This window comes from Gymnoscopelus braueri (assembly GCF_963280865.1).
Source record: "Gymnoscopelus braueri genome assembly, chromosome: 13".
NCBI lineage: Eukaryota > Metazoa > Chordata > Actinopteri > Myctophiformes > Myctophidae > Gymnoscopelus > Gymnoscopelus braueri.
The window spans coordinates 18,021,816-18,044,829 of record NC_137615.1 but is presented as its reverse complement, the minus strand read 5'-3'; the positions used below and the strand labels follow the sequence as shown (position 1 = coordinate 18,044,829).

At 44.3% G+C, this 23,014-nt stretch overlaps 1 protein-coding gene across 2 annotated transcripts; it reads left to right on the top strand.

The window, feature by feature from the left end:
* Positions 1-196: 196 nt before the first annotated feature.
* s1pr2 (sphingosine-1-phosphate receptor 2) lies at positions 197-22,244 on the top strand. Of its 2 annotated transcripts, XR_013934253.1 has the most exons (3): positions 197-632; positions 18,768-20,325; positions 20,987-22,244. XR_013934253.1 is itself a non-coding variant. In XM_080446232.1 (2 exons), the coding sequence occupies exon 2, from the start codon at positions 18,901-18,903 to the stop codon at positions 20,008-20,010; it is 1,110 nt and encodes a 369-aa protein (XP_080302358.1). In that variant the 5' UTR covers positions 197-632; positions 18,768-18,900; the 3' UTR covers positions 20,011-22,244. The 2 variants fall into 2 exon arrangements, 1 of the variants encoding a protein (XP_080302358.1); XM_080446232.1 differs by having other exon boundaries at positions 18,768-22,244.
* Positions 22,245-23,014: the final 770 nt, after the last annotated feature.

Sequence of the window (23,014 nt, the reverse complement as noted above, 5' to 3'; positions counted from 1 at the left end):
ACCAATATTTACAAGCAACTTTACAGAAAAAGAAGCCCAAAGTCGCGTATAATAAGCCGGCATGGCAACAACACTGGTGTGTGAGTGTCTCAGCATGTGTGCATGCAACTGTGCGTGCGACTGTGCGTGCGTGCGTGTGTGTGTGTGTGTGTGCGACCGCGTAATGTGCGCGCGCCCATAGCTCCCCTGACGTCCGGACCCGTACGTAGCCCGTGGAGCTGTTGTTCTTCTCAGAATAGCAGCAACGGACGGACAATCACATCACAGACGGACGCTTGGAATAAGAAGAGAGACAAAAGAGAAAGTTCTTTAAAAGTCTTCAGTCATTGTCTTTAATGCTTCTTAACGCTTGGGGACAATTATAGGGTCTTTCTTTGCAAGAAGAAAGAGTCGCATTCGGGTCATTCTGTGGTGACTCCCACAGTACAGTATGGATCTACCAGTGACTCGTAGTAGACCAGGATCCTCATCCAGTCCTCTGGGAAAGTTGTGACTGTCATCATTGCTTTATTTGTCTTTCATTGAAGGAGCGAGTTTATACAACACAGAGCCGTGGAACCGGGTCACCACATGTTAGAACATTTAAGGACAAACCTCACACAGACGCTCTTTTCTACGATCACTCACATGGGGTAAGTTTAGCCTGAAATAACATTTAGATTAGAAATATTGCTGTATTAATGCGTCTGCAAGTCCGACTGCAACGAAGGCAACGAAAATGGTGATTAATATGGTGTATGTCGCGTAATTAAAACATATATATTTTTTAATATATTCAGTATATATATAAAGCACAATTTCTGCTAGCCTACGTTGTGTATAATCTATACTTTTTTGCATCCGGAGAAGTGTTCCTTCATTCAATGAAAGATCAGTTTCTCAACGCGTTGTGATCAATAGCCTACATTCCAGTTAGATCTATCATAGCCTTAATGCCATGTAATCTCAAAATAGATACACCGACATTACATTGCTACACACGATACCCACACCGTGTCATTTGGTGACACATTGTGTGTGTGTGTGTGTGTGTGTGTGTGTGTGTGTGTGTGTGTGTGTGTGTGTGTGTGTGTGTGTGTGTGTGTGTGTGTGTGTGTGTGTGTGACCAGCAGCTAACCTGGTTTTAGGACTCGCCGTGTGACAGCTGTGTTTGTGGAACTCTGTGTCTTGTATTAATGAATTACATTGTGTTTAAATATTAACACGCGTCCGTGTCATTTGGCTGAGGGGTCCATGGAGTAGGCTACAGCTGCATCATGGGAAAGTACTGTATGACAGTGGTGGAAAAAGTACTCACATTTCTTACTTAACTAAAAGTATCAATACTCTGAAAGTAATACTCTGTTACAAGTAAAAGTCCGGATAATTTACTTGAGTAAAAGTACAAAAGTATTGGTATCAAAATGTACTTAAAGTGCCAAAAGTAGAAAGTACTCATTATGCAGAAGGTCCCATTTCACAAGTTTTCAAATGTATAAAATGCATAAAAATATTTTGAAAATAGCAGATCTACATGTAAGCTCACAATGTGTTGCATCACAACGCATTGTGAGCTTGTAGATTGGCTATTTTCAAATGGCCTGAATGTAAAGGGCTGAAGTGGGTAATGCATGTTTTGTAAAAATCTAAAAAGTAATCATCACTGTAAGTACAGTAGCCTACTCGAGTAAATGTACTTAGTTAGTTATTTTTACACCACTGCTGTATGATGGAGGATATTAGCTCTCTATAGCGGGTATGCGCCCCAGCGGAGTCCTCGTAGGGGGGTCCACCGCTTCTGGTGGCCCATGCAGTGCCTGCTGTGTTGCCCCCTCCGAGGTTTTTGGGACTTGTTCATCCGTCACTCCAAAGGAGGCATTGTGCTGAAAGGATGTATTAATAAGACAAAAGCTCCCATTATCCCATCTACTGCAGTTAATCTCTTGGTTTGGAGTTACCCTCCCCAGAGCCAGGCCGCAGACATCTAAAATTGCAAGCAATTTTAGAAAAGAATCAAGAGAAAGTTGTAGTACAAAGAAATGTACTACAACTTAGTTTGAATATTCTTTGATTGCAAAATCCTGTGCATTTTAGAGGGTGAAGTAATGACAAGCCCACGAATGGACCACCTATATAATCATGCCGATAAACGTCCTGTTAAATCTATCAAGTATTCAGAAAACATCAGTAAAAGTACATGTATGGTACATTATCCTGATTTCTTAAGATGAATGAGGGGGTTAGGGCACCTTATAATGCTTATTCCATGCTGACACAAGAGCACATGGTATCTTGTGGTCGATTGTATATATAATTATGCCAAAAAAACACTGCCAGGAGGGATAATTGAGGTGTCAGTAGTCCAGCCACAAAGCGCCTCACTGGAAGAGTCTACTGAAATCACAGTGAGATAAGATGATAAGGTTGAGGAACCAATGTTTATTACCCAGATAAAACCCCTCAATCCATCATCCTCTCTTCTGTGGTGGGTACCACTCTGTCTCCACGGTGTGGTGCTTATTAATGGGTTCTCTTAAATGATAAAAGCTCATGATGATGACACAACTCTTTTGCATTGCTGGTGATAGCATGTTGTGGAAACAGATTCCTCAAAGGCATTGACTTGAAGCCGCGACATCCACTAGATAAACATTAGCAAAGATGTCTTTGTGCTAACATAGTTGAAGGTGGTTTGTGTGGAGGAAGTGTGGCCCACAACGGTAGGTGATATTGTGTCATGTGTTGAAAGAGGCCCTGTCAGGAGGTTTAATGGTGGGGATGTTGAGAGAGAGGGTCGCAACTTGTTTGGGGACGTGTGGGTGCCTGGCTACAGGTTCAGGTGCTATGTGTGTGTGTGTGTGGGTGTTTGCGTGTGTGTGGGTGTTTGCGTGTGTGTGGGTTTGTTTGCGTGTGTGTGGGTGTTTGCGTGTGTATGTGTGTGTGTGTGTATGTATGTGCTGACCGGCTGCTGTGTGCTGGCTGCACACATAACGTGATATGGCCGGCCTGCCGTCTGCACTGGGGCCATGTGACCTCATGGCTGATTACACCAGAACAAAAGCCCACCGCGCCACCACCGCTGACCGCTGCCAGGCTTCTTCTCACAGTGTTAGCACACTCCATCCTTGGCTCAGAGGAGAGCGACCTGGAGTGTTGCTGTGTCAACGGCGCGTCAGCTCAGACGCTCCACGGCTCCGGGCAGAATCAGGGACTCACAGGTCTCTGGCACACACATGCTCTTGGACTTACCAGACCATATAGAGGGACTTTAAAATCCATTATGTCAGAGCGCAGGGAGAAGGACTCACGCCAGCAGACCATGACATCACACTTATAGGAGTTGCCCGCACAGCTCTCCGGTGCCCACCCACCCAGCGCTCAGTGTTCAGTAGCCCACTCCTCCTCCATATCACCCAGATGTGGCCCAGCGGCAACTGCTGTAACCTGACACTTCTTCTCTGCATCCCTTGTGTGCAAAGGGGCGCACAAGGGATGAAGACAAATAGATGGGATGGATAAATAAATAGATGTATAAGTGAACTGGATGGAAAAATAAATGCGTGCTAATTCAGCGGTGGGAACTGGAAGTGAGGGATTTTTTTTCAGGACCAGGTCACGTGGGGGTAGGGGGGAGGGATGCGTCGGTGGGGTGGGGTGGGGTGGGGTGTGGTGATCCCTGAAGGATGCTCGGGTTTCAGTGTAGGCCTGGGAGAGGCCCTAATAGGAAGCAGTGAGAGGTTTTTTTCCTCAGGGACAGCAACATCTCTTTTGTTGTCTACACACAACCACTTTAGTTTGGCCATATCAGAGGGGTACGAAACAAGGAAAGATCAGAGAAGGGAACACAAGGTTCCCTGCCCAAGGCGGCACGACTTTCACCTGGTTAAATGAAACCAGTCAGAGTTAATAGGTCAATACATATAGGATTCGGGAAAGAATAGCTAAAACCCCCGGCAGATCACAGAGATCAATGTAAGAAATGTGTTTAGAAAGTGCTGCTGGGGCTTTGCTCTGTGATATTAATAGTGCTTTGTGGTGCCACGGCCATGTGGGCTTCACAAGCTCTTGAGTTCTAACTGGTGTTTCCCCTTTTGCCTGAACAAAAAAAAAAAACTTTCTTGGGTGTGGCAGCTGGAGCAAAATAAACGCCTTCTGTTCGCAAGCTGCTGGAAGTGCAAGTCGCAACATACAGCACAGCCGACAGCATGCAGCTTCTCAGAATCACAGCCAAGAACTGGCAGTGACTCTCTGATGGGAGAAATAAATATGGCCTACTTCTCTATCTTCCCGCCATCCCCTGTCCGTAAACACAACCACGGCTAGACTGTTGTAAGTCGTCACTTCTCTTTGTTAGCATGTATACGGATGTATACGGAAATACACAGACGCACAGGCACCACAGATGTACAGAGAAAGGAGGAGAGAGAGAAGTAGAGTGAAAATCTTGAGTTTGTACTCTGTGGATACACTGTTTGTGTGTTAATCTCTAGCGTGCAAGACGAGGCTGTCATCGCAGATTTTCAGATTACTTTGCAACCGTGTGCATAAGTTGATATTTGGCGGCTTATTTCCAGCTTATGTAGAAAAGGTTCTATCTATTTAGGTTCTTATCCATCTATTTAACGCTGAGAGTGCAAGAACAGACCTGTAAGTGTTTAACCCCCAGAGTTAAATCTCCACTCTCCATTTTACTGTGTGAAACATTTCCATCTATCGTGAAAAGAGGGGAAAAAATCCATCCGCTTTAAAAGCTCCTGTTACATGCCTTCCCTTCTCCTGTGACTTAAGACAAACTATTAAGACCCCCCATGGCCAGAAACTAATGCTTGTAGCAGCATGCCAGGATTTCCTGATGCTTTGTGGAGAGAGAAGGGGGTGCGCGTTCGCATGGTCTTGTGCCGATAAATGCCACTCTGCTTATTATATTTTGAACATGGGCCACACTTAAATCTACTATGCTGTTAGTTGAGTTGAGTTTAGTCCTGCCGAATGAGGTTTTTGAACCCCAAAGTGGCATTTTTCATCACGTATCCATGCCCACAGACATGAACGCTACAGATCTTTCAGAAACAATGACATGGGAATTTAACATGAGGTTTTTATGGGTTTGTGCTGTGGCTTTTGGGACGGGCGCAGCAAAGCAACACTTTGCGCACTCTGCATAGGTTGCTGCTCAGCGTGATTTATGGACGGGAGCGGAACAAGCTCCCTGCTGTCTGCTACAGCGGCGTGCTTAATCAGTGCGGTCGTGTCGTGGTTTCCCGACGTCTGGTCAATCCTGAGTACTCTCTCTGCACTGATCTTGGAACAGGTACACATGTGGAGATGCTGTGGCCTCCTTCTTCTCTGTCCTCCTGGCAGCCATTGTTATACTCTCTGGCTTTGTTTGTGCAGCTGGAAAGCTCACCAGCATTACTTCAACGCCCCCCCACCCCTCCTCCTTGACTGCAGAATCAGGGAGAAAGAGAAGCCAGATGCAGCAGTCTTCTTGGATTTTGTCTTGCCCCATCCAGTCAGTGGGGCTTAGATCGTGTCTGAGGGGCGTGTCGAAGCAGCTTATATAGCTTGGAATTTAAGACTCGGGAGTCTGCCTGTCCTCTCAGCAAACCATTTCAGATTATCTAATGGCAGACAGGCTTGAAAAGATAGATGGATCAAAATCCTAAGTGTTAATATACATCTGACAGTATACATTTGCACCCATACGGGTTACTTTATACTGTCAGAATGATATGAACACTCTGGATTTGATTGTGTATCCTGTTTTGTTTGATCTGTTGACCTCCATTTGAGTTGTCTAAAAACATGATGGAATGTCCAGCTTGAATACAACGCTGGGTTCACAATGCAGTTCAGACAACTTCGCTGAAACAGACAAGATAAAATGCACGTGGATGCTGTTTGTGTGAAGTAAATGTGACAACTGCTCAAACATGTCCATTTAGAGACCGGCTCTGCCTTGCTTAATGTCAAGTAGCAGTTGCCTCGTAGTAAGATGGAGTATTTTAAGATCTGTCTGGTTGTTGGATCAGAAAATATCCCTTGACAGAGGAACTTAAATTAATTACCGTAGAACTGTCGTCAAAAGAATCTCAGCTCAAGTGCTGTTTCAAGAAGTAAAACAGCCACACTACCCCATAACTCTACATCCTCCTGAGGTAGCACAGTCTTTATATGTGGCGCCTCAACAGAAAGTGCAGATTATTTTATTGTGGATACTTTACACTCTGGAGTCTGGTGGTAAAACGTCCGTGTATCAGAGACGTCTGTGGATGGTGAAATCACAGTTCTTTTTCACAAGATACATTTTGGTAATGCAGCCGAAATGTGTCCAAAACTCAAGGGAACAACTGCTGTGAATGTGGACACAACAATGTTTCTTCTCTAGGCAACCATGTTTTTCTCCAACAACAGATTTCCGTTAGATGGGCCTGTGTTTTCTCGAGAAGTCTGGAATTCTTTTTATTTTTTATTGTACAACAGCGGCAGATGGAGGAACCTCTATGAATTTATCTTTAGCATCTTATCAGTGTGTAGAGGCAATCAGGTTGGCATTGCGCTCCTGTGTGTGTTCCATTGTTATGAGTTTTTGTTGTGAACTTGTGCAGCCCTTTTCTGTGTCCTTACGCCTAGGCTACCTCTTGACGTTTTTTTTGCATTTGTGGTTTAATGAACCAGAGTCTAGACCAGCAGACAGACAGACAGACAGTGTGTCTGTCTTTCTGTCTGTCTGTTGGTCTAGACAGACAGTGTGTATGTCTGTCTGTCTGTTGGTCTAGACTCTGGTTCATTAAACCACAAATGCAAAAAATTGGACTGTCTATCTGTCTGCTCTCACTGTCTGGTCTCACTGTCTGGTCTAGACTCTGTTTCCTTAATCCACAAATGCACTCGCATAGACATACACACACTATACATACATGACTGTACACACGGTGATGTCTTACATTCACTGACACTGTGGTGCAACAACCACACACTCACTCATACGTACGCTGTGCTCTCTCACGACACCCTCACGATATCTTTAACCAGGCAACAGAACATGAGAAGGGGTGGAGTTCAAGTTCTAGAGACGGTGCAGAATAGGAGCAGGGAGCCAGGACAAAGGAGAAGTGAATAAGGATTGAAAGGCTTTCATTAGGGGGATACCTCATTGTATCGTATGTATAGGACATGGGAAGGTGTGAAGCTAGCACTGCAGGTCAGCCGAAACCTGAAACTCCTCAGTCCTCTCACTCAGCATGATAATGGTCCACTCCCTACTAGTTCTAGTCTGGGTGGTTGTGGTCCAGCCCTACCTACCAGCTGTAATCCAGCAAGGCAGAGAGTTGTCCCTTTGCTGATGCACATGAGCCAACACTCAGTCTTCTTGGCTCACGTGGAACGATATCTAATTTTAGTAGGTAAAACGAGCGTATACCTGAACACAAGCAGACCTCAAAATAGTTCCAGCCTTTTGGTCTGTGGTACAGACACGCACAATCTGGGGGGAGATTTCTGCTACTACAGAGCAGATGTCAGGAGGGATTTCATTCACACTATGCTGTTCTCTGACTTAGCTCTTAGCGCTTTGTGATTTTGTCAAACTGCCCACACTGAGAGGCCATGATGAAAGTATGGCTTAAGATCTACACACACACACACACACACACACACACACACACACACACACACACACCCCCACACACACACACACACACACACACACACACACACACACACACACACACACACACACACACACACACACACACACACACACACACACACACACACACACACACACACACACACACACAGTACTAGCTCTCAGATGTATAGTTAACTAGAAAATGTGCTCCTCGGAGCACAAGTCTCCGCCAGCAGACTATAGCAATTATATTATCATAGCAATAACTAATGAGATACAGTAGAGTAAAAGATATATATTTTAGTTACTGTTGTAGATGAGTATGCTTTCTTAGCTTTGGCCTTCTGCACCTTTGCTTGACCAATGTTAGGTGTTCTCAGAGGGACACACACACGCACGGACGGGTGATTTGGACTAGAAGATACTGTTCCAATCAAGACTGATTGATCCTGTCTTACCTCGCTTCAAAAACGTAAACGGTTTTTTGAAGTGACACACCTATTTATAGAATTGTATTTCGTCATGCATTCCTCTAGCCAATCAAAGGCATTGGTGTCAACATATTAATACGTATTAAGATTTCGGTCTTGTTGTGGGATCAATTCAACTCTAGTCCTCTTCTGTGTTACTGTTGTAGATGAGTATGCTTTCTTAGCTTTGGCCTTCTGCGCCTTTGCTTGACCAATGTCAGGTGTTCTCAAAGGGACACACACACGCACGGACGGGTGATTTGGACTAGAAGATACTGTTCCAATCAAGACTGATTGATCCTGTCTTACCTCGCTTCAAAAACGTAAACGGCTTTTTGAAGTGACACACCTTTTTATTATAGGATTGTATTTCGTCATGCGTCCCTCTAGCCAATCAGAGACATTGATGTCAACATATTGACACGTATTAAGAGTTCGGCTTTGTTGTGGGATCATTTCAACTCTAGTCCTCTTCTACGTTACAATTGTAGATGAGTATGCTTTCTTAGCTTTGGCCTTCTGCGCCTTTGCTTGACCAATGTTAGGTGTTCTCAGAGGGAAACACACACGCACAGACGGGTGACTTGGACTTACTGAAGGTACTGTTCCAATCAAGTCTGATTGATCCTGTTTTACCTCACTTCAAAAAGTAGAGGCTTTTTGAAGTGACACACCTATTTATAGAATTTTATTTCGTCACGCGTCCCTCTAGCCAATCAGAGGCATTGGTGTCAACAAATTGACACGTGTCACGTGGAGCTTGCCCAATGTTAGCTTGGCTAACAATGTTTGCTCACACAAAGCGAAAACATATTCTCCACCTTCGGCGGAGACAATTAAGTTAGAATAGTTTCTATTAGTGTTAGAAAACTATATAATCCATCTCTCTTCCAATATAGCCTACTGCAGAGGCTATACTGTAGGTAAATCCAGCACATATTCATCCAAGTTTAGTCATTTAAGATTGTACCGCCTATTACTACACTTATTGTTTTTGCCCGGAAACCATAGAAACCATGGCTCTATACCACCACCACCCACCAGAGAAAGTCTAAACCATGGCTCTAACCATGCTTAGAGACAGTTCCTCTGTCCTGTTCCTCTGTCCTAGTTTAGTATTGTAACCATAGTAAACGAATAAGAGGCAATGGCCCTAACCATAGAGTGTTTCGTTGCTGCAGAGATTCTTTAATCCAGAATAGATCTGTTCCTACAGAATATGCCATAATGAAGACTTTAATAGGGCATTATAAGAGCACGACGGCCTCAGATGTGTTCTAAATAAATCCTCCCTGATGTGTTTTTAATCACCTCTTTGTGGCCACGTCTTTTGATCTGAGTAGTGATGATTAAAATACTGTATGGGGAGAAGGGGTTGCTTGAGAAAGGAAGATGTGACTCGAGAAGCAGGGTGAGAATGTACGTACGTCGTACGGTATGCAGAATAGGAATATGAAAAATGAGAATGTGAATGTTTGGATTTCCCCAGCAACCGCCATTGACAGGAACAGTTTGAGGTTACTTGAATATATTACATTAATTACCTCCAGGACGCCCCCAACTGAGAGTAGTCCCACCCCCCCCCCCCCCCACCCTCACCCCCCGTGGGGAAAATTGTGTCGGCGGGGTGGGCTAATGCCTGCTGGTCATGGGTTACTTCTCCTGAGGCTCTATGATTTCCGCCTTTATACAGTCCTTTGTCCACAGCTCCTCTCACTTTCCCTCTAACAGCTTCACAGCACATAAACAGCTGCCATAAATAAAGCACAGCAAAGTCACACAGACGGACTGACTGGAAGTCGGAGAACATTGATGATCCCCGAAGAGAGAGACAGAGATAAAGAGCGAGAACAACACAACGAAAATGAAAGATCTTTGCCTTTCTGACTGAACTGTGTCGACAGGCCCCCAGAGGAGGCTGTGCTCAAACTGTCACCGTCTGACGAGTGAAAGGGTAATCCCTAATTATATGATTATTAAACCCTGCGTATTGGGGACACCCACTCCCCTAAATATCCAGCAGCTTACACAAGCTTTTAATGATGCTCCACGCATCATGGTGAAATTACCATAAAAACGGACAAAGAGCCAGGAAGATGCTGCGGCTAAAAATATGGTTACTCACTCAGTAACCATATTTACATTAGTAAATGGAATGATTGATTGAATGCTTAATTAGGCAGAAATATAAACAGCACAGGGTACAGTCAGACATTTGGACTAAAAGGATAACACAAAAAAGTCGTGGGGACTTGTTTCCATTGTGCTCCTATGTATTCAATTAATCAACATAGCATAAAAATAACATCAAAATGCAATATCATCAACAAATATAAATAGAAAAATAGAAAAAGGAAGCCACAGACTCACTGGAGAGTAAAGTGACTGCTTAAAAAGGAACTTGTTTTCCTGTGATACTATTAAGGAACACATGAGTGAAAATGCAACCAGAGCTTCTCCTTTTTTATTTTCATTTCTAAAAAGCAAGTAAAAAGTATGTCTCAGTATGTCTGGGACACGGCTTGGCAAGTTTACACAGAGCAGGAAAGACATTTTTCAGCCGAGTTTTTTTAATTTAACTTTCTTTCTTTCTTCACTCTCTCTCTCTCTCTCTCTCTCTCTCTCTCTCTCTCTCTCCCCTGTCTCTCTCTCTCTCTTTTAAATGTGCTGCCCCCCCCCCCCCCAGTGGAATTCTCTTAAAAGGTCCACACTGTGAGATATCGCAGGCCTCCATCTCATATCTCCAGCCTGTGCTGCCTCTCGATGGTACGAGTCACAGAGCGACACAGAAACAACCAACACCCTTCACGCTCTCCCTCTCTCTCCTCTCTCTGCACTTACCCTTGATTCCCCTCCATGTCTTTTTAATTTAAAAACTCAGAGAGTGTAAAAGAGTGTAAAAGAAATGGACCAAAGTGGACCGATAAGGTCCACACACTCAAGTTAGGCCTGAATTAGCGCTGAGGATTTCACTGTGTGTTAGCTTTTTTTGTGTTTTCGACATAACAGAGCTTCTACTGTACTTTTCTTCTCGCTTTCGCTTCAACTCCTCCATCCTCAGCCCACGCACCGCTCCCCTGAGCACAGTGAGCGCCGTGCAACAGTATGTCAAGAGTCAAATCACTGCCAGCATGCGTCAGCCCTCTCCTTCACTTCACATACTGCCATTTCCCTTGTTTAGAAAAGCAGCGCTAAAGAGCTGTGAAGTGAACATCCAGTCAATTGGAGAGTGCAGAGATAAGGGACTGTCTGGGAGTGATTATGTTTGTATTCCCTCTGCCTGGTAAATACTTATTTACTGACGTAGTCAGTAAAGAAGTATGATCATCATTCAAGAACAGATTTATTTTTGTTTATGTGGTTGCAGACAAAGCTGCTGTGATTGCTGTTTTCGTGCTACGGAAATAGCAGATCTCCAAATAGTAGATCTCCAATAGTTTGTAGATTACGGTAGCTATTTTCTGAAAGAGACACGGGTGAGCAGCGAAGTATAAATCAGGCTTTCCTTGTTTGGCTGGCGAGGTCTATCAGTCTGTCGGCACTGAGGCGCGTAACAGAGATAGCGGTGCAGAAGGGCTGCCCTCTTCTCAATGCCTTTTCCTCTTCTCCCAGATAAAGCACTAGCGATCTCATGACTGAGGACCTCATAACAACCCTCCGTGTGCTCATTTACCACCACCACCCCCGTGAAAGAGGCTGTTCATGATTCTCAGAAATAAAGATTTGGCATGTGATTGACATAGTCAATGTGTGTACATTCTCATCAGTTTTCTTAACATAGATTTTCTGCCTCTGGGAAGTGACTGTGGGTAATCAACGGAGTTCCCATGCTGGTGTTACAACAGATGGATGGAGCCCTGGATCCTAAGGCAGAAAAACACGCAGCCACATGCACATTATGACATACGACGGCAATACGGCATCAGCAGACAGCCTGTGCCTGTGTTTTTCTATCCAGCAGATTCTCATACTTTTTGCTGTGTACGCATGCAGTTTGGCTGCAGGGTTAGGGCTAGTGTAAAAGGCCTTCTTCAACCACCTGATGCACAAGATGACTCACTTGTGTCATAGAAATGAAGGATCTATTTGATGAATCAAGTTGGGAGCGTACAGACAACCAAGCCAGTTTGTCACTTGTGAGACATAACAATGCGGAGAATGTTTGTGGTTGTTGTAGCCTAGATGTCTTTGTTCTTGATCTGGTAACTGGTATAGCAGCAGTGTGAAAGAACCTGTGGTAGTGAACCCTGTGTGACTTTATGGCTCTCATGCGTCCTGACACAGTTACACATCCTGACACAGGTGGATAGAGGATGCTTACAGGCTGTCATTTATGTATAAATGACTACAAATGCTCCAGTGTTCACACCGCACAGCTCTCTGTCCGGGGGCCGCCACAGCTGAGCGGGCACAGAGGCCGTCTGGGAATTGGAAGGTTCGACCCTCGGCTCGCCCATTCTAGGTGTCGAAGTGTCCCTGAGCAAGACAGTTTAACCCCTAACTGCTTCCTGGGCACTGTATTAATAGCATGTAGGTAAGTGATTAGACAGACCATTACCCATGGTCTACCAAGACACACTTTGACATTTTGCCATGTGATTTGATCGATGCTGCTGTCGTCATGATTTAGCGGACCATTTGGAGTAAGGGGCTTGCTCTCCACCTATCTCAGCTTCACCTCATTGCTCCTCTTCCTCCCTCAGTTCTGCTCTTGCCATCTCACACCATGCGTGTCAGCAGCGCCAAGGGTGTCCTAGTCTCGCATAGCCAGACGTTTCGTAGCTCCGCCTGCTCCACCTAGCTCTCTGAAAGTCTGGCTATGCGAGACTAGGGGAGTCACGGTTGAAGATTGTTTACCTCAGGGTAGGGCTGGGCGAGTGTGCGATATGAACAAAATCAAACAGCACAATATTTTTTTACCAAATACCGCAATATATAGATATTATTGTGGGGATTTTGCTTGCTTTGATACAATTATTTACACAATGAGATCTTTGATAAATAATCATCAGTAATGCCTATGTAATATCCAAGTGGGTAAAGGCAAATAATAATAGAACAGCTAGAACAGTCACAACATTTTATTATTTTTGAACATTTTTAAAAGTATAAAATAGGACTTACATGTATCTCATTAAAACCAATAAAAGACAACACTTATGCCATGTCACAATAGTACAATATCCAAAATACCAGATGTCTCATATCACAATATCAACAAAATATCCAGTTATTACCCAGCCCTGCCTCAGGGGAGGGGTTATGCTGGATAGGGAGCAGAGGGGAGGGAGTGGCAGTACGGCATAATTAAAATGAGAGGCGTAGCAGAGCACTTTCAGAGCGCAATTACACACCCACTCAGACTGCCATTAGGGGGACAAAACTGAAGAGAACAGGAAAATCACAGCAGGTCATACAGTATATCCATGCTTTAAACACAGTGAAGGGTCCACTCCAGAGGAAACAATGGTGTCCTCTATTGTGAATCTAGGAGGCCCTTGATGTTGTCCTAAGAGTCTTCCTCTAATTAATGGTGTTGAGTGATGATTCAGTTGAGGGGCAAGCTCAGAGAACAAGATGACACCAGGCAGTATCACATGACATGTTCTGAAGATGATTAAGTATATATTAAGAATTGTATGGTTCACATTATGTGACCAGAAGATATGAGTTGAAACAGATATAGAAAAGAATCGAAAGGAATAGTAATGATAAGAATAAGTACACCACAATAAAACATGATGGTCTACAATGTAGATTAGTTGTCCTTCAACAGTTGCATCTCTTATCATTGGGCATGCAGTATGCCGTAACCATGGATCACAACAAGAGAGCTCATTCAAGGTCTATATGCTTACGTAGATGAGAGGGAATCAGTAAACAGATAAAGGCTAAGCACGTCAAGACTAGAACATATCATAGCAAGCACAAAGATTACTTTTCTGTTGGACAGCGTTTCTGGTCAAATATTCTCAGATCCCACACACTTTGGTAATGCATCTGGCCTGTTTGTGTCCTGGTGTTGCCAACGCACCAGCTGTTGTGCAGAGAGTGTGAAGGACAGTTGAAAAGAAGGAAGTTCCTTAGCCCAGTGAACACCCACACATACACTCAACTGTAAACATACAGATACGTCCAGGTAAAGCAAACAGTAAACACATTACAAAGCAAACAAGATAAGCTACGAATGTAAACGGTCCTTTAGACAAGGTTAATCACCATGCTGCTTATCTAAGCCAAAATGTTGGTGTGGGATTGGGTGTGTGTGTGTGTGTGTTGGTGGGGGGCGACGTTTGTGTAGAAGTGAGTATCCTTGTGTCACGGCTTCTAGGCACCTCGTCCAGGTTTTAAGTGCTTTCCTCAGGAGAAAGTGGTGTGACAGGTAGCAGGTGTTGTAATAGAGTGCCGTTGCCGTGGTGTTTTGTGAGAAGCCACTCTGCTAATTGGGGCTTTTCAGGTGGGTGTGTGGGAAATCCAAACATCACCTGGAGCCTTTGTGTAGCCGTCAGTCACATGACAGAGAGGAAGTCTTTTGAGGATTGTAAGGAAGCAATGATCAGCTTTCCTAAACGTCAGTCCTTATGATATAGTTTACAGTATCAGTACCTTTAGCAAAAATGCATTTTTGACGGTTTATTTCATGCTTTGCCTCAAAGTCTGAACATGAATGCATCCCTCAAAAAAAGTCATACAAATAAATAGGTAAATTTCCAGTAAACGCATGCATGATGCAGTACGTTTCTCTATGTTGATTATGCTAACTTCCTTTCACTGTTCTCATTTGACCTCCTCTGTCTTCTTACAGTCTATTTTACTTATTTGCTCAGTTTTCTTTGTTATCCTCTTCTCATCCGCCTCTCTCTCTCATGTTAATGATTTGTTGAGAAGGCCAGCCAGCTTATTGGCTGTATCAACTTCCTATAACCCTGTTATGGCTTCAGCCACATACTGCATGCACTTTACACATGATAGAAACATTAAAGAATTGTTGTTTCCTTTAGATGCAACACACTGGAATGCAATATCTGTGTGTAATCTAATATTTTAACATATTCCTCTCTTAAAATACAGTATGTTGTTCTCTTTGGATACTATACTGTTAAAAGAAATGATCTCACACTGGTGCAATACCATTGTTTTGGGGTTTATGAGACATTTTTTGTGGCTTTGTGTTATGTCTACTGTCTGTGACAGCATGACAGTGATCCGGGGAAGGTCAAATTCAGGGCACAACTTTGAGGGAGGGAAGGAGGGAGGGGGGGCCTTTGGAACAAGAATTATACTCTCCTGTCAACTAGTTTTCCGTGGAAACCTCTGGATGGCACACACAGCAGGCAGGTCTGCGGCGAGACAGCCCGTCAGGTGAACCAGCCCGTCAGGTTTGGCACGCTGTCAAATCCCTCGGTGACAGACGCCACGGGCTCCTTGGTGACAGAGGGACCTTGAGCCGTCTCGCTAATTTGCCAAAACACAGAAAACCGTCAGAGTAAAAGTGAGAAACATCAGTGGAACTGAGATGGACGTGAAACAAGATAACAGGAAACACACAGTAGACATTGAAAGAATCTTATCTGTCTTATCTGTTAAAAAAAAAGAAGAAGTAAGACTGCTTTCGACTGGCTGACTCATGATATCGTTAATGTAAGCAGTAATGTAAGCTAATCTAATCACGCTGGTACGCCGGGCACACGTGCTCAGCCTCAAGAACCCATTTGTGTCTTTTTATGATCGATGCTGACCATTGCTTGCAAGATGCTATGCGTTGGTTCGGACAGCTCCTCTGCTACAGTGTTGCAGTAGCCTAATGGAAGTGTGGTCTGTCCCGATTTGAGGTTGAAGGGCAGCGCTCTCTCCACAGTCCACACTGAAGGAGACTATTGTTCTTTGTTCCTGCTTGAGGAAACAGTGTGCTGGTTATTATTGGCAACCGAGAGCAGCTGTGTGTTGAACCTGTCTGTGTGCAGCTGGACTGGACCAGTCGATGTCTTTCCTGAATGCACAATTTGGGGTTTGTAGAGATCTGTGCACATGTGTGCTATGCTTTTTAATGAACTTTTTGAACTGTGTATGTACGCATACGTAGTTGTATGTGTGTGGGTGGGTGTGCGTGCGCGCATCTGTGCACTCAGTGTGTGCATGTGAGTGTGTACGTCACTGCAATGTCTCAGATTCCTGCCTTTGTGTCCAGATGCCTTTCCACATGGACGCTCTCTTTCTCTGTCTCTCTCCCTCTCTCTCACACACACACACACACACACACACACACACACACACACACACACACACACACACACACACACACACACACACACACACACACACACACACACACACACACACACACACACACACACACAATCTCTCTCTCTATCTCTCTCTCTCCTCTCTCCTCTCTCCTCTCTCTCTCTCTCTCTCTCTCTCTCTCTCTCTCTCTCTCTCTCTCTCTCTCTCTCTCTCTCTCTCTCTCTCTCTCTCTCTCTCTCTCTGTCATCCTCTGTCTCTCACCCAGTCTCTCTCTGGGATTTAGGGTTACAGTCCGACAGAACAGAGCAGTAACTGGGCTTCTAGTTTCCAGTAAAGGTTTTAGTGGGTAGCTATCCAGGCCAGCAGTGGGTGAAGGCATCAGTATTGAGTTACCACTGGAGCTGACCTCCAGAAGGATCTTATTACCTGTGACAGGTTTAAGACATCAGCTCGAACTCTAATTAGATTTCCAGAAGCTCCAACATCCCTCTGTTCAAGCAAGCGCCCCTTTGCCTTCAACCCAGTAGCAACAGTCCATCTGATCTGGTTTGGGGTTCGTTTATAGATAACTGAACTGTACCATTCCTTTGTAAGTTGTTTTTCACCTGTGTGTGTTTTGCTTAGGTATCAGCTTTTAGAAACCACAGGCTTTGAGTGTATTTTGCATACAGGTTAAGACTGCATTGTAACAGTCATTTAAATCAACCTCTAATTTGGATAAGCATGATAATTGCAGGTAGATTTAAAACAGAGACGTTTTTTTCTCTCCACACACCTGGAAGGTTCCCGCCTCTTCCTCTCAGGTATCTATTTGCTTTGTTGTTAGCTTTGTGAAAGAGCCGGAACTGACGGTTCATGATGGAGAGGTCCGGCTGATCCATGAGCTATGCTGAAGACAGAGGTGGCTCACCGGAGTGGAATGGTGTGCTCCATACAAACAATACCGTGTGTTGACAGTCGAGTGCTTGGACGGGTTGGGTGGAATGTACCCTTTGGTCTGAAACCAAGCTCTTGTCTGGGAGCGCTTCCACTCAACACATCAGAGCATGCGCTATTGTGATCTCTAATGATCTCAAAGAGGAAAATATTTGATCAGGCTGTTTTTTCTCCAAACTGGATTGTATGTCTCTCACAAGAAGCCATTGTGTTGAGTCACTACGTTGCTGATTTAATTTCCATCCCATTTCTTTCAAACAGCTTGAGTCTGCAACTGTCTGTCTGTGTGGGCGTGTGGATAGAGAGGTTGCAAATGGACACAGACAACGCTGTGTATTCACAACTCTGTGAACATGTGGCCGCACAATACAGTGCATTCACTTGTTCTGTGATAAGAAGTCTTTGCTTTTAACAGAAAATAGCAGATCTTTATTTTGAACCTTTCAGCTTTTTTTTTTACTTTAGCAATTATTTTATTTTAGCAATAAGCACCAGTAAGGCACTCTACTGTAACTGTCACACACTAAAAAACAAATGATCACCTGCTTCCTGCAGTTTCCCGCGTCGCTTTCTCAGAAATTACTAGCCTGACATTTTGGTCGTTGTAAGAGGTGTTTCGACTACTGATCTGTAGGACCGATCTCTAAAAGAGCTGAACCTTCCTGTTAACCCATTCAATCGGGGAAAGCTTCTGTGTCATTTTAGATTTTAGCTATGTATGAGTGTGTGTCCAAATACATATCATTTTGGGGGTCCTTGACATGAAAAGGTTTGAGCACCACTGATATAGCAACATATATTTTTCAGGAAAAGAAAAGAAGGCTTTTGTAGAACCGGCCTCAGGTTTTAATGGGTTAAACATACCAAAGTCTAATCACATAATTAATCCTTAGCATCCCTATTCTAGGCATGTCATGATAGGCGAAAGTACACACACACACATTTGGCCCCAAAAAGGCTAACCAACTACAAGCTCACAACGCGTCGCAAAATGAAACGTTGTGAGCTTGTAGATCGGCTATTTTCACTATTTGACTACAACATAGTATAGTGATTATTTGGGGGTGAAGCCGAATGATTTGGACGCATACGAGTCCCCGGTTTGATTCCTGGATCCGGCTGGCCTGTCAAATAAAGGCTCAGAAAAGCCCCCAAAAATAACAAAACAAAAAAGCAATTATATGGAAAATCCGTATATTAATGCATTATCATTTTTTTTTATTAACATTTTGCTATTTGAGGATCTCTAATTTCTAATGAATGCAAATACATATTTATTGTCATAGCGATATGAAAAAAATCTGAAATAAAGGAAACAACATCTCTATGTTTTATTATACTTAGGTCTTTGGTTTGAATGCATCTTGAAAACTACTGAATCTCAGAGGATGGCCCCCTATTGATTTTGGCGCTCGAGGATGACAATCTCTCTGACGAGCCCTTTCAGTGCATGTGTTCCTGTCGCTAACCACAACATTTCTTTCTCTTTGTGTTTGTCATTGCAGGTGACCTGCACGGGGCCCCTTAGACGTGACTGTGGGACAGGCAGTCTCCCTCCCAGCCTGCACCCTCACTCCGTCTCCCCGCTGAGAGGGAGTGATCATAAGCCCAGACATGCTCTGCTGCGCTGCTGTGTGAATGACTCTTTGCCGTAAAGCCACTGTGCTCTGCCACCCTGTCAACATGAAGAGCAAGTACTCCCAGTACTACAATACGACTCTGATACGGCACTACTATGAAATTACCAAGGACATGACCAGCCAGCAACTGGATGATCGCAAGGATCGGAAAGGGCTCAGCACCCCCAACATCGTCATTGTGGTCCTCTGCAGCTTCATCATCCTGGAGAACTTGCTGGTCCTCATTGCGGTCTTTCGCAACAAGAAGTTCCATTCGGCAATGTTCTTCTTCATCGGCAACCTGGCCTTCTCTGACCTGTTGGCAGGCTCCGCCTACATAGCCAACATTTTCCTGTCGGGGCAGAGGACATTTGAGCTGGTGCCGGTGCAGTGGTTCATACGGGAGGGCACAGCGTTCATCGCACTGGCGGCCTCAGTCTTCAGCTTGCTGGCGATCGCCATTGAACGCTATATCGCCATCACCAAGGTCAAAGTGTATGGTGCCAATAAAACATGCCGCATGTTCCTCCTAATAGGAGCCTGCTGGGTCATGTCCATCCTGCTGGGAGGGCTTCCAATCATTGGCTGGAACTGCATCAACAACATCGATGAATGCTCTGCTGTGTTGCCTCTCTACTCCAAGAAATACATCCTTTTCGTGGTCACCATCTTCAGCATCATACTGCTCTCCATTGTCATCCTCTATGTGAGGATCTACCTGATTGTACGCTCCAGCTTCCAGGAGGCGACCAACTACCCCACCTATTCCCTTTTGAAAACTGTCACTATAGTCCTAGGCGTCTTCATCATGTGCTGGCTGCCGGCTTTTACCCTCCTCCTGGTGGATTCATCCTGCAAGATGAAATACTGCAAATGGCTCAATAAGGCTGACTTATTCTTTGGTTTCGCCACCCTGAACTCAGCGCTAAACCCAGTGATCTACACACTGCGCAGCAAGGACATGAGGAAAGAGTTTCTGCGTGTGCTGTGCTGCTGGGGTATATTTAAGTGCGGACGCTCGGCTGACCGGTGTCTGGTCCCTTTAAAAAGCTCCAGCTCTCTAGATCACTGCACCAACAAACATGAACACCATACGCCCATCATGCAAAACTGCACCACCTGCGTCTAATGAGGTGGAAACACGCACATGTGGACGTGTTATGTGTGCGTGTGCATGAGGGAGAGCCTGAGTGAGAGAAAGAAGAATGTGCGTGCAAGTGTGTGTAATAGAACGAGACATGTGGCTAAGAAACCGGATGTGATGTGTTAACATGCATTCAGCCCTGGCTGGAACATAGCCTTGTTTTAAAACACAACACTACAGTGTACACATGCAATCAAAAATGTGTGAAATCACAATCAACATTCAGTGGATCCACCCTTGCAAGCATGTGAGAGCGCAATCATTCTAGAGGGAATCGTTTAAATGAACTCACGATTGAAGGTGAGATGTTTCAGAAATGTGAAAATGGCCTTTTGTTGGGTACTCTCACCAAGTACAAATGTCATCTTAACATTGACTTGTTAAACATTTTGATGTATTTGCGCGACAGATTTTGTTTTAAGATGTATGTTGACCAACCAAATAGCCAATTAACAAATATCAAATGCATAACATCACAGTTATGGCGACTTCTTATGAACCTTTTCAAGGTCTGCGTTAATGCAAAGCTTGCAGAATTGCACTTTGTAGACTTGTAGGCAATAAGTGATTTTCTTTTTAATGGCTGTTACCCTCTGCCAGGCTAACCCACAAATACAGTACATGTATGTACAGTATACATCAGGCATGCCTATTCATTGCTGATAGGGGGCAATGAACTGCCCCACTCAACAATGCACTCCAGACAAGAAAAATACAAAGAAAACCCCCACAATCCAGGGCTGTGTATGCCCCTTGTAACCTTGCATAGAACCCTTTGATTAACTGCAACAAACTAAAGTATTTTGCTTACATATATTGCATGAAATGTAATTTAACTCATTTGTAAGCGCTGATGTATATGGTATATTCCAGCCACAGCCTCATGATTAACAACACCCTCACTCACTCTATTTCCTTATTGTCCCCCTTGCTTTTACTGTTGTCTTTTGTATGTTAACAGTTTCCTGAGAGGAAGGCTCAATCAGAAGGCACATTTCCTGAAGTGACTCGGCACTGATAAATTTCACTCGATGACAGTTGTCCAATTGTCCGGACTTAACGGGACGACTGTGTTGTAGCAGCATAGCGACAGCGTGTTCGCTGGTTGCGTCTTCCTCATGGGGAAACAAGGCTGAATGTTAAATATGAAGTGTTTGGGGCAAGAGCTCCACTGTTGACAGTATTATTTATCATCATTGTGCAGCATTAAGTTGCCGTTGACATGCAGAGAGTGGGATGAACAGGGGTTCTCACTCTCACTGTGAAGAAAAGCACCACAAATGTAAAGAAAAGTCTATTGTGAGCACCCTGGTTTGATTTTTTACAATACCAGTATGCCTTTTTGAAAACCTGTTAAGACGTGGGATCTGTTCAGAGTAAACACGGCTCATCTTTCTGAAAACCCCTCACTTCCCCTACAAATAAGGGGGGAGGTCTCTGGTTTCAAAGGAGCAAGGGAGGGGGGTGGCGGGTCAACTCATGGGAGGTCAGCTTCATCCTCGTTCTCTGAAGATCTACAACACACAGCTTCCTTCATCCATAGGAAGTCCTGTTTTTCATTGTCCGGTTCCTGTTGTTCTGGGTTAGATGTTCTGATGTTCTGGGTTAGATGTTCTGATGTTCTGGGTTAGATGTTCTGATGTTCTGGGTTAGACTAACCTTCTTCCTGCACGCACGCACGCACGCACGCGCACACACACACACACACACACACACACACACACACACACACACACACACACACACACACACACACACACACACACACACACACACACACACACACACGCACACACACTTGGGTTCACTATATTTCACTATATTTACATGCAAGTTTTTTTCTTCACATCAGTCAGTCAAGTAGAAATGGTGCAAAGCACTTTGGCAGCTTTGATATCTGCTTTACCCCAAGGTTTTCCAGATGGAGATGTGTTTTATTCTATGTACCTATCACTTCATTGTGTTGCCTAACTTTGTATGATTTTTTTTAATGTCATTTATATGAATATTCATGTATGTTTGTAAGTATGTATGTATGTATCTATGTATAGTATGTATGAAATGTGTTATTATATGGAATGTCTTGTGTGCAATAGTCTTGTTTGTTCAATAGCACGCTGCCTGTGATAAATCGGTACAATCTTAAACACTAATAGAGGTACATAAGCGTATTGTTCATTGCATTCCCTTTTTATAAAATAAATGAAATGCCAAAAGAATCCAAGTTGTGACTGAAGTGTTCAGAGAGAATGTTGTAGAATGGTAAAGCATCTGTGGAGTTAAACGGCAGCTTATTATCTCTGCAGGGTAGGGTCTGCAGATGCCTTCGTAATGTGCCTGGATCTAAGAGGTAATCAAAAAGCGGTGTTCAATACAAACGTGCTCTGACACGGTCAGAAAAGCGCAGGCTTCAACATGAACAGCGTGAAACGCTCCATGCAAGTTTGTCTCAGCCCATTAATCATGGCCCTCTCACTTTTGTAAAAAATGTTCAATTGCTTTAAGGCTTGTGTGAAAAAAGGGAATTTATATGATGGGAGGGTGGGCAGAGGATTGTCAGCAGTGAGCGTGGAAGTGGGGTGTGGTAGGGTGCTGTCTGGGAGGAGCCTGATGCCTAATTTATGTCTGGGAGTAGCCTGAGGCCTAATAGCAGATCTACAAGCTCACAACACATTGCCTCCGCAGCGCGGTGTGAGCTTGTAAGTTGGCTATTTTTAGAATTCGACATTGCTGTACGGCAAAGTATAAATCAGACTTGAATAAAGGCCCTGGGAGACGTCTCCTTGGCTTATGGGGAGGCTTGGGGTGAGGGGAAAGGCTGACAGAGAGTGGCCTTGGGAGAGTCGGGCCTGGTTGCTGTCAGACATCCAGGATTCCTGGGTGGGAACATTGGCTGAATCAGCCCCAGGAGGCTGCGCTGCTGGGAAGTCTGCCAAGTTTTCCCAGTGCCCTGCAGGATGTGACGTCACACTCAGAAACCTGTAGGTGA